Source organism: Anomaloglossus baeobatrachus, chromosome 8 (genome assembly GCF_048569485.1).
Source record: "Anomaloglossus baeobatrachus isolate aAnoBae1 chromosome 8, aAnoBae1.hap1, whole genome shotgun sequence".
Classification (NCBI taxonomy): domain Eukaryota; kingdom Metazoa; phylum Chordata; class Amphibia; order Anura; family Aromobatidae; genus Anomaloglossus; species Anomaloglossus baeobatrachus.
The window spans coordinates 45,676,052-45,690,934 of NC_134360.1; the positions used below are offsets into that span (position 1 = coordinate 45,676,052).

Sequence of the window (14,883 nt, forward strand, 5' to 3'; positions counted from 1 at the left end):
ATCCGCAATATCGAAGATATCTGTATTTTTATGAGGCAAGTGATGTAACAGCCTGCCCCTGAATTATATTCAATAGAAAAATATTCTAAAAAGGACACGTATGGGCGCCTCCGGAGATAAAACTACAGTTCCCATGCTGCTCCGCGCGGCTGGGACTACAGAGCATGCGCAGATGTGGTTTGGGACAGGGAGGTAACTTTGTAACAGGAGAGAATCGCTGGCAAGAAGTGAAAGGGGAGACCCGACCTATATCCATCTCCTCCATAGATACGTGTCTGTATACCAGGGCTGAACATGGCCAAGCAGGTGAGTGATGGCAGTGACAGATGTGCTGAAGTAACTCTGCTTGCCTGCTGTTGTAGAACTGCAAGTGCCAGCGCGCCTAGATAAAGGAGGAGTCTGTCTGTAGGGTAGACAGAGCTTATAATGACCACTTGTGTTACTTTCTTATGTTCCCCACTATTGTTAGACTTCTCACAGCTGAGGGTTTGTTACAGTTGTATCCAGTCAAAACAATAAAGGTAAATATCAAGACTGATACATTGTAACGAACCATCTGGACAAGATGCAAATGTAACACCCCTTAGCCTGTGACTAGGACCCCGAGCAATGGCCTCATACACTATACTGGATGCATCTCGTCACCTCTCATATGATGTTTAACAGTTTGCAGATTCCGCCAGAGAACACACGACGATGAGAAGTGAGCCGGCCCCGGGATTCCTGCAACGTCTCAGTGACACGGCCGGAGGGATGGTGATCGGACTCCTTGGCTTCGCCCTCTCATTCTATCTGCTGTTTACTAATGAGGTGAGAATGTGCAAATCATATAATGTACCAGCAAGAGTGCAGAATAGTGAGTGCAGCTCTGGAGTATAATACAGGATGTAACTGAGGATCAGTGCAGGATAATTAATGTACATACACAGTGAGTGCAGCTCTGGAGTATAATACAAGATGTAACTGAGGATCAGTGCAGGATAGGTAATGTAATGTATGTACACAGTGACTGCACTAGCAGAATAGTGAGTGCAGCTCTGGAGTATAATACAGGTTGCAATTCAGGATCGCTACAAGATAAGTAATTTAATGTATATATACAGTGGCTGCACCAGCAGAATAGTAAATGCAGCTCTGGAGTATTATACAGGCTGTGGCTCATGATCAGTACAGTATAGGTAATACAATGTATGTACATAGTGACTGCACCAGCAGAATAGTGAGTGCAGCTCTGGAGTATAATACAGGATATAACTGAGGATCAGTACAGGATAAGTAATATAATGTATGTACACAGTAACTGCACCAGCAGAATAGTGAGTGCAGCTCTGGAGTACAATACAGGATGTAACTGAGGATCAGTACAGGATAAGTAATATAATGTATGTACACAGTAACTGCACCAGAACCATAGTGAATGCAGCTCTGGACTATAATGCAGGCTGTAGCTCATGATCAGTACATGATTGGTAATGCAATGTATGTACATAGTGACTGTACGAGCAGAATAGTGAGTGCAGCTCTGGAGAATAATGAGGGATGTAACTCAAGATCAGTACAGGATGAGTCTTTGTACATGGTTATACTTATGTTCATAGATGTGTTTATAATGTAGAATGACAGGTTACGACTACATATGCTTCTATTACAGGGTCGGGCGGTGCAGACTGCAGCCTCTCTGGATGAGGGTCTTTCAGTTGTTGTTCCTATAGGAAACGTCCATCGGGTTGATCCTATAAATGAAGCAAAGTTGTTGCACTTGACTGGTCCCCTGCAGACATTGAAGGTGAGCTAATATACCAGATGTTAGTGCACGTATCTCCTAGCCATACAGCAGGATCCTGACATTTGTAAGACTACAACCTCCGGAATTCTCTGACAGACTGGAGTGGGCACAAAATCTATACGTAATGAAGCCCGATCGCCATATTGTCTTTGCAGCATAGCTGTGTGCACTTTGCTCCTCAGTCCATGACCGGGTCCAGTCTTGTAGAATTTTATCATTTGCATGTTCTGCCAAAATCACAGGGTGTAACTTTAACTGAATCAACTCTAACACAGAAGATCCTGGCGACCTTCCACATTGGGAAAACCATATTGAAAGCTAAAGCATTGCCCCCTGATAATTCGGGACATCTGCTGGACCTCAGGCCTCATTAATGCCTTTATTTCATGCATGAGACCCCAAGAGTTCAGACCCTTATTTTAATGAAAATCTAATGAGACGTTCTGCCACTTTCCATGGCTTTTTATATATCTCAGTTTGCAGTCGGTGATTGTGTGCTGTGATCCCGCACAGACCTCCTACCTCTCACAGCTGAGGGTCTGTATGTAGCAGAGACTAATACATTTTACCTGCACTGATACACTGTAACAGACTACTAGGACAGAATAGAAATTTGATGGTTTTAGTGAAAATTTACTAATCTTTGTGATTTTTTTTTTTTTTTAAATGCAGCCGCTTTTTGACCCGAACTATGGGGTGTCCATGCACTGCGTGCAGCTGAGGCGTCAGGTGGAGATGTATCAATGGGTGGAGTATGAAGAATCAAAGTAAGAATTGTCTACATCATGAGCCTATTCCCTCTTGGGAAAGCTGGGTGACGACCACTGTGCACATGACTGCTCTCGTCGGTATATTCACCCAGCTTTCCTTGAATCCTGAACTGCAAATCTTCTAGTATAACCAGTGATCCATTTTGTAACTGGACTGATCTAGTATTCAGGGTTGTAGGAAAGTTGGGTAATGGCGGCCATATCACCCAAGATAATCTATTAAAATATAAGGAAGTGTTCTCCTGGCTGTGCGCCTGCGGTAGCCGCTTAGACGTTTCATGCAAACATTTGGAGACTTCCTTTACCCTGCAGCGCTGCCTTTGCATTAATGCCCGGATTAGATGGAAAGTACAACTGGTGACGTGGCATCTGTTTAAAGGGCTATTACATTTGCAATCTGTTGATTTCTCTTTTTGCTTCACAGGTGAGTGCGCTTTATTACTCTCTATTATCAGCCATGAGTCACATATAGTTATTCTGTCCTTGTTATATAGGGAGTATGAAGAAGGCGGAGAGAAGAAGACGGAGACTAGATACACCTATAGTGAGTACACCCCTTCTGTATGCGTAAGCAGCATTTTGCTAATGTTTTACTTATCCTTCAGTCACATCCAGAGCTGCATCCAAAATTCTGCAGGTGCAAACAGACAATACAGTAACTACTGAGCACTGCTTTCTTCTGAGCTTCAACAACGAACTGCTGTATGGTGGCAGGAAATCTGTAGGATTGTTAGTGCTGCTTTGGATGTGAATGGAGTAGAATAATCTTATCCTGTGCCCTAAGCGAAACATTTAATTATTTTTCCCAGACACTGAATGGAAGTCAGAGGTTGTCAGCAGCCGTCATTTTGACCGAGAAATTGCACATCAGAACCCCAGGTGACTCCCGTAGGATCCTGTGGATTCCAATGGTCTGGACTGTACACAGCTGCTCCCTCTAGTGGCCACTAGTATAATTACAATGCCCCTACCAGCACTTCCATAATAATATTTATTCACTCTCGTATAGCGCCATTAATTCCGCAGCGCTTTACATGCATCATCACCATCACTGTCCCCATTGGGGCTCACAATCTAAATTCCCTATCTGTATGTCTTTGGAGTGTGGGAGGAAACCGGAGAACCTAGAGGAAACTCACATAAACACTGGGAGAACATACACACTCCTTATGTATGTTATCTGTGGATATAAACTTTTTTTCTTTTTTCTATAGTGCTATGGCAGTAGAGTCATACACAGCCGTGGCCGCAGATGTACAGGTTGGAAATTACTATTTATCTCAAGGTAAGGGATTGTATATTCTTCCACCACAAAATAATTCTTGACTTCTTCCGTAGTAATGGACTGTAGCGAAGAGCGGCATGAGAGTTAACATTGTTCTTGCACCAAAACTGTTAAGACCCCCACAAATTGCTATAGTTAAGAGGCAGAGGCGCTCAGCGATTGGGTGGGATTAGAGTCTTGTTGTAGAATGGATAAGACAGCGAGCGTGTCTGCTCCTTTTTATCTGCAATTCCTGGGGTTCTCGGTACCAGGAGAACCACTAATCAACGCTTATGACTTATCATTTCAATAATTTGGGTTTAATGTGGATGCAATTATACAGATGTCGCTGCAGTTGAGGATTGGGTTGTGGAAAATGGAGCTCTAAAATGTCATGGTGGGATCATTCCTTTTTTATGGGTCAGTCGGAGATTGCTGATGAGTGGCCACCGCTCCATTCTCATAAGGCATTTCAGAGCCCCGTTCTCAGGTTTGTTGGGGACTCAGTGGTAGGATCTGAAAACCATCATATATCCCCAATAGGGATTACCTCCTTTAAGGGACACCAGACTTTAAAGGGAACCTGTCAGGTCCAATATACACTCAGAACCACGAGCGGTTCTGGGTGTATATTGCTAATACGCAGCGTCACAGGATGATCTCACTCGCCTATCCGCGGTAATCACGTCCAACGGGGGATTTCGGGTCCGTGCGCAAGACCCCGGAGTTTAGGTCATGCGCACTATGAAGCCAGGTGTATGCATTCTGGCTTCAAACTCCGGGGTCATGCGTAGTGAGCCGAAATCCAGCATCGGACGCGATGGCAGCGGAGAGGTGAGTGAGATCATCCTGTGACGCTGCGTATTCATTAGCATGCCAACAAGGATGTACTAAAATGCTAATGGGGCGACTGGCCGGGGAAGTAACGCCCAGGGGACTAGTCTCCTCGCTCATTAGCATACGGTAAAAGATCTTTAGAAATACTTTTTCTAAAGATCTCTTTATCTATGCTAGTGTATACAGGGACGGTCAGGCCGGGATTAGAAATATGCCCCCAGAACTGCTCGTGGTTCCGGGTGCATATTAGACCTGACAGGTTCCCCTTAATGCGGTCATCTGTCCATTTACCTATTGCTCTCTTCTATCAGTCCTTTCAGGTTGGGAAGTGGTTTGTTCATTGTTCTTCAGTTGGAAATTTAGAAAAATATTTGCTGCTATTCAAGTTTAGTTTTTCTGTGATTACCTTTGAGCGATTGTCTCATGTTATGACATTGGAGAAATTGTAAAGTGCTTGTCAAAACAATTAAGTTTGCAGATGAGCTATTTCTTAAAAATAGAGGGATTTTTAATTCTATAGTTTACAGCTCAATGCCATCAATAGACGGCAGAGGTGGCTGGTAACCTGGAGTGGGAGAGCTTGCACACTCGCTCCAATACAGCTTGTAAGCGCTGCTCTGAAGGTGACTGGATTGCTGGATCTGACCATCCTCAGTCCCGTGTGTTCCTCTGATGCTGCAGAGGTAAAGCCGACTCTGCTTGCAGCATTACAGAGCGCACAGTTCGAACCAGCGGAACGACCATTCCTGTGGTCAGAACTGTCAATCATCATTGTCCCTGACAAGCTGGAAGCTGGGCAGTAGGGGTGGAATGGAGGGGTCCTGACAACCTGGATTTATTGTCATGGTTGTCGCTCTGCTCTCCTTTCACTCGTGTGTGTGCGTGGTGTGCGTGTGTGCGTGGTGTGTGTGTGCGTGGTGTGTGTGTGTGTGTGCGGCCCTCGATCAGTGGTTTCCTTTTTCTTCTTTGCTCCAGTTTCTCGGATATTCTGATTTCTTCACTCTTCCTCCAGGACTGATTAATAAGATCGACAACTTTAAGCAGCTGAGTCTGTCCCAGATCAGGACGCCGCATGCTGATGTCACCACCGAAGGGCAGTACTTCTATCAAAGTGCCAATCCCAAAAACCCAGAGGTAAGCGCAGCAATTAGTGTCTAGTACCGTGACTTCTGATAATCCGGCATTGTGGGTTAATGCATAACTCCAGACCATCAGATGTGTGCACCTAGATGTGCCCAACTCTCGATCTCATGGGTCACATTCATCCTTTTCATTTCAGGTGGGGGATTTGCGCATTTCTTTCTGGTATGCCGGAGTTTCTATGGGAGGCCCGACATTTGGATCAGTGGACACGGTAATTTAATATTTTGAATTATTAATTGACGCTAGTAAGATCAGTGGGGGACTGTTTAATATGTAATCTACTTTTACCTAAAAATACAAAAGAATCACATTAAACTTCAACAATGATTTAAAGGTATTATCTGAGGCATAGCAGCCCAGTTTGCCTCGGGCTTGGGACATCCTGGGATGTAATGGGAGCACTGGTGACTGGGATAAGATGATGTCTTGCTTTGAATCTAATGTAATCCCTAATATGTATTCAGTAACTGATCAGTTCAGTATGGCAGGAGCATTCACTTAAAGGGGAAGTCCACCCCATCTGTTCTTTTCTTCCAGGTGAGCATCATAGCGCGGCAGCGAGGAGGAGAATTGGTGACTTACAAGACCAAATCTGGAGACCCCCTTGAGCTTCTGTATCTGGGGAGTCACACGGCTGAGGTCAGTCTGTGTCCTGTGGGAGATGGTAGGTGTCTCCCCATCCATCACTTTGTACCTTTTACTTAGGAGATACATATGTCTTGTAGGAAATGTTCATCGCAGAACATCAGAGTAACATCATGAAGACCTGGGCTCTGCGTGCCGCCGGGTGGCTGATGATGTTCATAGGTGTCAGTCTGATGACGAAGATCATCCACACGCTAGGTGAGTAATGAATTCTCCAGTAGCGATGATGTATAACAAGGACAAATACAAATATCCCATCACTTGTAGTCACTTTTTAGTGCCTTTTCCAGAGGCTCCGGGTCGTACATTGTCTGTAGAGAATCCATCTGTTTCATCATATTCAGGCTGCTATATTGACCTTTTTCCATACTTTCCATTTCTGCTTAGCAGCATGGACTAATGAGGTAGCCTGAAATCCATCTTCCTCCTTGCTTTACACTGTAGCTCTGCTTGTTCAGTTTTGCTGTTGTATTTAATAGGGTGTTCTGGCTCCATAGATTACAGCGGGTCTAATAAAGTCATGTCTACTGCTAACTGTTCATCAGGCGGATTATCCATGCCAATGAAGCTGGTGATCTGGCCATTATGGGTAGACGTGAAGTCATTGGCCCCAATCTCTTCCAACTACAGAAGTGAACAGTCTCGGAATACCCCTTTAAGCACCAGCTCAATGTTAATTATGGAACCTGAGAAAAACAGTATCATAGATTAAGGAGGGAGTCTAGATGTTTCTATATTGTTTTCTTTCTGCATTTTCTTCCATGGGTTGATCATTTCCCATTATTCCCATTACAGTGGACTGGTTTCCTCTTGTTCGCGACCTCGTCAACCTGGGTCTGAAGCTGTTTGCCCTGTGTATCTCCACGTCCCTCTCTCTGCTGACCATCGCCTCCGGCTGGTTGTTCTATCGCCCACTGATGGCCTTAATGCTGAGCGCCGCCGCCATAGGCATAATTCTCCTTGCCCGGACCCGTGTGCCCGCCAAGAAATACCAGTAGCGGCATTGCCGTACTTGATTTGTGCTGGTAAAGAGGTTACAAAGCTCCGGTCTCCGGGGTCATCCATGCAATAATGTGTTTTATGTAACTTTTTTTGGATTCTTTGATACTATTGTATTGTATTGTATTGAATAACTCTGCTTTACATATCGATGTTATACTCCGGTTACATCTTGTGCTGCTTGTGGATCTTAGAAAAAAAACCAAGGATAAGAGGAAAAACGTCCGCGCTGCTGTGCCAATAAAGAGTTAATTCCAAATAAGAGCAATGCAGGGTGGTTTATTCTACGTGTTTCGGAGATAACCCCTCTCCTTCATCAGGAAATCCACCTTGATCTCCTGATGAAGGAAAGGGGTTATCTCCGAAACGCGTAGAATAAACCACCCTGCATTGCTCTTATTTGGAATTAACTCTTTATTGGCACAGCAGCGCGGACGTTTTTCCACTTATCCTTGATTTATTTATTTTATTTTTTTTTTCTTGCTTCTGCCTTTGGCACGTGGAGTCTGCAGCAGCTGATACATGCTTTAATACTGGTTGTGTGTCACAGAACCACCTCAGGTGAGTGGTTTTTATTAACCCTTACTGTTGTTATCCTGGTAAGACCCTATATGTACTTTTTATATCCAGTTTTTTTACGCTTGTGGATCATATCTGAGGTTCTGCTTGGTCTCCGTATCCTCATGCTGCCACTTTCTCACTCTGTTCCCGGGGCATTGATGGAACAGAGTTTACAAAACACAAGAAAGGTGAACGCAGCTTTGGTTGTGGTTGGATTTCATGTGATGTATGTATAGCCGAATTTATCCATGTTGTGTATGTAATGTACTGATCATGCCGATATTACTTGACACCTATTTTACGTAAATATGGTGCCCGCCGGCTATGAACTCCAGATGTTGCCAAAGAAATTCTCACTATTTTTATACCCAACTCATGAGGATAGAATTAAATCCTTTTGTGTAAGATGAATGTGTACGGAAGTGAATGGTGTATGCATGTGACTCATGAAGCCTCCGATTCCTGTGGTACTACAAGTCTCAGCAGGAACATTTACCTGTATCAGCAGCGTACAAGCTGCGCTTCTGCAATGACAATCCGGGTGTCTCTGTTAGTCTCTGCAGAGCCCGAGCAAAGTTACTGATATTTTCCCATTTGTGCAATGAAAAGTTCTGCAACTTTCTAATCACTTTGTTTCAATTTCTCTCCACTTTCAAGATCTCTGCTTGCTGTCAGTTAATGGCAAGCTATATTGAAAACCAGTCCTGATAACGTGCTTTGACTTGAGTACATCAAAGCTCGCTTTAGTACAAGTCAGGAGGAGGTTTTACCTTCTGAATGTGATCATTATTATCATGCACTGATCGCAGGCAAAAATCTTATAATTGTAAGATATTAAAGGGAACCTGTCAGGTCAAAATATCGTTATAACCTACAAGCAGGAGCCTGTGTGAGCTATTAACCCCTTCCTACCCATCCCTTTCTTGTAATATTGTATAATATGAAAGTAATAAAATACGTTTCATTACTTACATATTCCCTCTGTAAATGAGCAGGTCTCTAGCCACATGCGCGTTGCATCGTCCTGTGGGCGTTTACATACTTTCCATAGTATCACGCTCTTGTGGGCGGGATACCATGGATTTACATGAGCGACGTCACGTCTGCTCCTTCAGAATCTCGAGCGTGCGTGCTTACCATTCTTGCCACCTTCTCATCCTGGTGTTTGCTGGTCGGTTTCTGACGCGCACGGTGCATGACCGGAACCGCAGGAGTCTTCTGAGCATGCTCAGTGCGCGTCAGAAGCCGACACCAAACACCAGAATGAGGCGGCGGCGAGAATGGTAAGCACGCACGCGCGAGATTCTGAAGGAGTAGACGTGACGTCGCTCATGTAAATCCATGGTATCACGCCCACAGGGGCATGATACTATGGAAAGTATGTAAACGCCCACAGGACGATGCAACACCCATGGGGCTAGAGACCTGCTCATTTACATAGGGAATATGTAAGTAATAAAACGTATTTTATTACTTTCATATTACACAACATAACAACACAGGGATGGGTAGGAAGGGGTTACTAGCTCACACAGGCTCCTGCTTGTAGGTTATAATGCTTTTTTTTTTTACTTGACAGGTTCCCTTTAAGACAAAGGGCTGAAGTTTATTATGCAATAAATAAAGGGAAATTCTGAATTCTACAAATAAAGTGCACGTTTTCTAAGATCTCTGATTGAAGTCATTGAATGAGAAAGGTAATTGATTTGCTCCAGGGAATATGATGGATACAACGGTAAGATCTCTGATAGCTGTACAGTAAAAACCTCTACGATAATGAGGAAGGACCAGGGCAGATTTATGGACATTTCTATTCAATGATTACCAGCAGTGATCCTTCTTACTGCTGCAGCTGACCACAAAGCTCTGCACATATAAATGGATAGCTGCATTGTCATGTAGCTTAAAGGGGTTGTCTTACTATTAAATATTATTACACAGCGCTACCTTATACCCTAGCTTTATAGTAAGGTGTACGTACACTGACTATGCGCTCTAGATCCTCTGTTTTCTTCTGTGCAGCCAATAGAAATCCATTTCTACTTGATTAGATCAGTTAGCTGTAAAATACAAACTAAACTTATCTTACCCTTTCTAGATCCACCATTGCCCAAGTCTCAGTAGTAATGTAACATTAACAGCGCTGCAGGTAAACAAGAAGCCGAGCCAGCTGCAGCGACAACGCTGCACTCTAAAAGGGTAAGATGGGTTTTGTTTTTATTATACTCATCATCCTCTGTGCTCAGGTTTTGGTGAAACCCTTTTAAGTAACTGGCGCAGGGATGTTTTTCATGTTTTTTAGGCACTTTTGTGGATCCACCTATTGACAGACTAACCCATACATTCTTGATAACCTGGTGTATGGCATATTGTTGGTGTACAGTAATCAATATCATATCAGTGGGAATCCGACAACTGGAAGCCCCATTGATCAGCTGTGTGCAGCAGGTCCTGCAGTGGTCAGATGCACAGACCTGAAGCAGTAACACTGAGCACTGCACTAGTTGTTCCCATGTCTTCAGCTTAGATAACATTCACTTTAATAAGAGCTGAGCTGCAGTACCTGGGATTGGCCACTATACAATCTGGGGCGCTGTGCTGGTCTGGCTCTGTACTCTGAGTATCCAGGTTTTAGACACTCCCTTTTAAGGATAGCTATTGTACAGATTAGGTCATGTGACTGCCATAAAAATTATACCCTATCTGTGTATACAGCTTAGTAGGGGTAGTACTTACTGTATGGTAGCTGAGTGTGTCACGGGGTGTGATAGGATAACTGGGGCTCCTAAACTGGCCCTTAGGCTAGGGAGACCCTAGCTGTCCCTGATCCTAGAGATACGTCTGATGGTGACAATGTCTGGGCCGCCTTCTTAGCCCTGATCCTGTAAAGCCCTGATCTAATACTCCTTCTCCCTCACCATCTTGGAGGGCACAGGGGAAACCAAAACTTGTTCACTCTCACACTGAGGTATTAGACAAGTGATAAGGAGGAAAATAAGAAGAGGGAGGAAACTATGAAAGAACTCCACAATAACAAGAACATGCAGAAAGCAATACTATCACCAGCAGGACTAGTATACAGCACCACACAGACCAATGTAGCAAAAGCTATAGTCGGCATGGGAAGACAGATTCCTCCATCTTAAAAAGGCGGGAAGTAGCTCTGATAGGTATTCCCACAACATGTGAACCAAGAGGCCAGTAGAAGTTAACTCCAGCCAGCCTTATTACAAATGAACACACAGCTGGTCGACACCTGACCATGCCTGTGTAACTCAGAAGCACCAGAAAAAACACAGTATGAAACCTTAGTCTGTTGTCTGAACAGCGTCTGATGCTGCCATGACACCTGGTAAGTTATGAGCCAAGCCTGTGTGACAGTGTGAAGACAAACACTTGAACCTTGTGTAGCGGTGAGGAGAAAAAAAAAAGAGGATTTTAGGTACTCACCATAAAATCTCTGTCTCAGAGCCTTCATTGAGAGACATAGGAAGACCATGGGTATTCGGCAAAAGAAGTTAGTTCCTCAGCAGGGTATGCCCAGCAACTGGCCTGAAGCTAATTATTTAGTGAGCAAGCAGTAGAAGTAATGCACTAGTGTCTCTCCCCAGGGCTATGGGGTACTCTGTCCCGGACCGTATATGTACGGGGATGCTATGTCACGGGTGAGCTATGGCCGTTGCCCGGTTCCGTGACCCTGGTAGTCGCTTTTAAAAAAAGGTTATATACAGGGGAGATGAAAGAGTTTATGTTGTGACGCCACTTGCGGGTTGCGGCTAGGTAGTTGGAGTCGCCGCTGCACAGTCTATGGCCACTGGGGCTGGTGGTGATGGCAGCTTGGATGTTGGGCCCTCCGCAAGTAGGGCTGAGCCCCAGGGGGTAGATGATGGAGTGTGGCGTGGAAAGAACGGAGACCACACAATGGGAATGCAGTGCAACTCGTTTACTCACAGCGATGGTAATGGGCAGCTGGTTCAGACCCCTGGTCCCTGTAGTCCCAGTGCTGGAGTGGTGACCGGATGGCTTCTTTCCCCTGCACCTCTGTCGTTTTGGGGAACCCCGTAGCTTGGAGCGTCTAGGGGTCTCCTCCTGTTAGTCATCAGGCTCTGGTCCGTTCGGCGGGCAGTGTGAACCCTGTAGGGTCGGTGTTCTGTTCCGGACCCTGGCTCTATGGTTACTGCTGGTGCCCCCGGACTCTTGGGTCAGTGAGGTCCTGGATGGTCCCCTCACTGTGCAGGTATTTGTCAGGCAGCTTGAAGCGTTCACCTAACCTAGGGCCCTGTGCCCCATTGGTGCTTTGGTTCCCGAGTCACCTTGTTGTACCCTCCCTGGCAATCACTCTCCTGTACCAGTCAGGTCACTTCTACACGACCCCGTCTTGAGACATGTCCGTCTCCTACTCCTGTCACTACTGACTGACCTACTGTCTGTCTCCTCCCCCTCGGATTGTTGGTTAGTGGACTGGATCGGCTCCACCCCTAGGTGGCCATCCATTGGGTCCCCAACTAATCAGTCACCCACGATCGGGAGAGGGAACTGAGGATGTTATGCGTTTTGGTGGTACCGGCACTGAGTTTTCAGGTCCCTGGGGGTAGGCCCTGATTCTGTGTCAGGATGCAGTACCTAGTAGTGCCCTGAAGGGTTCAGGGGTGCTACACTAGCACAGATTAATTATGGATAATACAAACATTGAAAGAAAGGATAGGTGCTGTGTCTCCCAATGAAGGCTCCAAGAATGAAATTTTACGGTGCGTACCCCAAATCCTCTTTTCTCTATTGCTTCATTGGGGGGCACAGAAAGACCATGGGACATCCTAAAACAGTCCTGAGGGTGGGAAGAAAGGTAAACCAACAAAACTGCAAGAATTATAGTAAACTTTAGGACAGTGGTCAAACAACTGCCGCTTGCAAATCCTTCCTGCCTAGGCTAGCATTGTCCAAGGCAGTAATATGAACTCTGTAAAACTTGGGACAATGTGTGTACAGACGACCAAGTAGCTAACTTACATAGCAGAAGCCTGATGAAGCCGCCAAGATGCCTCCACTGCTCTAGTAGAATGACCCAACACCCCAGAGGGGACTGTTCTATTTTTTTTCTCTGGTATGCTTCCAAAATTGCATAATGAATGTAGCCTTGGAGGTTGGAAGTCCCTTCCGGGCACCTTCAGGATTGACTAATAAGGATTCCAAGCATCTGAATTGAGAGGTCCTGGAACGGTGGATGCGAATGACTAACAAGAGCAAATTTATTTAGGGATTGTTCCACGAGACTCAAAGTGCAAGGACAAAAAGAAGAAAAAAAAGTCTTAATTAAAGGGGTGGTCCAAAGGTAAAAGTAAATTTCATTTTAAATCCTTGTCTATTTGATGCTATAATCTAAGCTATTTAATATATTTGTATTAAAAATTCCCTACCTTTAAATAACCACACTATTTTTTTCTATTTTCTGTCTCATAACGATTCGTTTGAGCATCCCATCATGCACTGGGATTCTTAAACAAAGTGTCATCAGGGGGCAGAGTCTGTGGCAGTGACCGTATCCTCTGGTCCTTCCCTGAAACAAACAGTTACTGCTCTTCAGACATTCCAGATCAGGCTGCGCAAGAACCGGCGCCGCTGAAGAGTAGTGATATCAGCAACGTTACCATGTGTCAGACGTACCTGGTCACCTACACATGACTCAGCGATGAGGTTGAGCGGTAACGTTACTGATGTCACCGCTCTTCAGTGCTAATCCCCTGAACACCGGGTATTGTGACATCGCTGTGTTAATGGCTCATTACTGCAGAGCTGAGCTACCAACAAAGCTGGCACTGTCACTGTGCAGATCGCACAGCCCCTGAAATGAGCATCACTGATGATACTTTGTTTCAAGGAAAGCACAAAGGCTGCTGTTACTGTCACAGACCCTACCCCATCCCCTAAACAAAGCGTCATGAGTGATGCTCTTTCAGGGGTTGGTCTGTCCCTCTGTGTCCCCTCCCCGTAAGTTGTGCACTATTCAATCTGCACAGTGATCGTGCTTGCTCTGTTATCAGCTCAGAACAGTAATAGTCAGTAACGGAGTGGTGTCTATACCCGGCCTCACTTAGTGCACAGCGCAGGGAGAGCCAAACCAGCCCCTGAAATCTTGATGACACTTCATTCCAAAGAGGGGGACAGAGGCTGTGGTCACTGCCACAGCATCTGCCCCCTGATGACACTTCGTTTGAGAATCGAAATGGATGTTGGGATACTCAAACAAATCGTCATCAGGCAGGAAATTGAAAAAATAAAAAATTGTGTAATTAGCCAAAACAGTACAGAATTTAAAAAGTACAAGTATATTAGAAAAGAGCTTAGATTATGTCATCAAATATAGGGATTTAAGAAGGGAATTTTGTTTACTTACCGTAAATTCCTTTTCTTCTAGCTCCTATTGGGAGACCCAGACAATTGGGTGTATAGCTTCTGCCTCCGGAGGCCACACAAAGTATTACACTTTAAAAAGTGTAACCCCTCCCCTCTGCCTATACACCCTCCCGTGGATCACGGGCTCCTCAGTTTTGGTGCAAAAGCAGGAAGGAGAAAACTTATAAATTGGTCTAGGGTAAATGCAATCCGAAGGATGTTCGGAGAACTGAAAACCATGAACCAAAAGAACAATTCAACATGAACAACATGTGTACACAAAAGAACAACCAGCCCGAAGGGTACAGGGGTGGGTGCTGGGTCTCCCAATAGGAGCTAGAAGAAGAAGGGAATTTTGTTACTTACCGTAAATTCCTTTTCTTCTAGCTCCTATTGGGAGACCCAGACGATTGGGTGTATAGCACTGCCTCCGGAGGCCACACAAAGCAATTACACTAAAAAGTGTAAGGCCCCTCCCCTTCTGGCTA

The 14,883-nt window shown here is 45.0% G+C and overlaps 1 protein-coding gene across 1 annotated transcript; it reads left to right on the forward strand.

Moving 5' to 3' along the window:
* Positions 1-178: 178 nt before the first annotated feature.
* Positions 179-7,677, forward strand: TMEM43 (transmembrane protein 43). The gene is made up of 12 exons (XM_075320753.1): positions 179-306; positions 667-810; positions 1,652-1,786; positions 2,459-2,553; positions 3,051-3,100; positions 3,366-3,435; positions 3,771-3,841; positions 5,670-5,791; positions 5,937-6,011; positions 6,338-6,439; positions 6,526-6,643; positions 7,241-7,677. The coding sequence occupies exons 1-12, from the start codon at positions 295-297 to the stop codon at positions 7,441-7,443; spliced, it is 1,197 nt and encodes a 398-aa protein (XP_075176868.1). The 5' UTR covers positions 179-294; the 3' UTR covers positions 7,444-7,677.
* Positions 7,678-14,883: the final 7,206 nt, after the last annotated feature.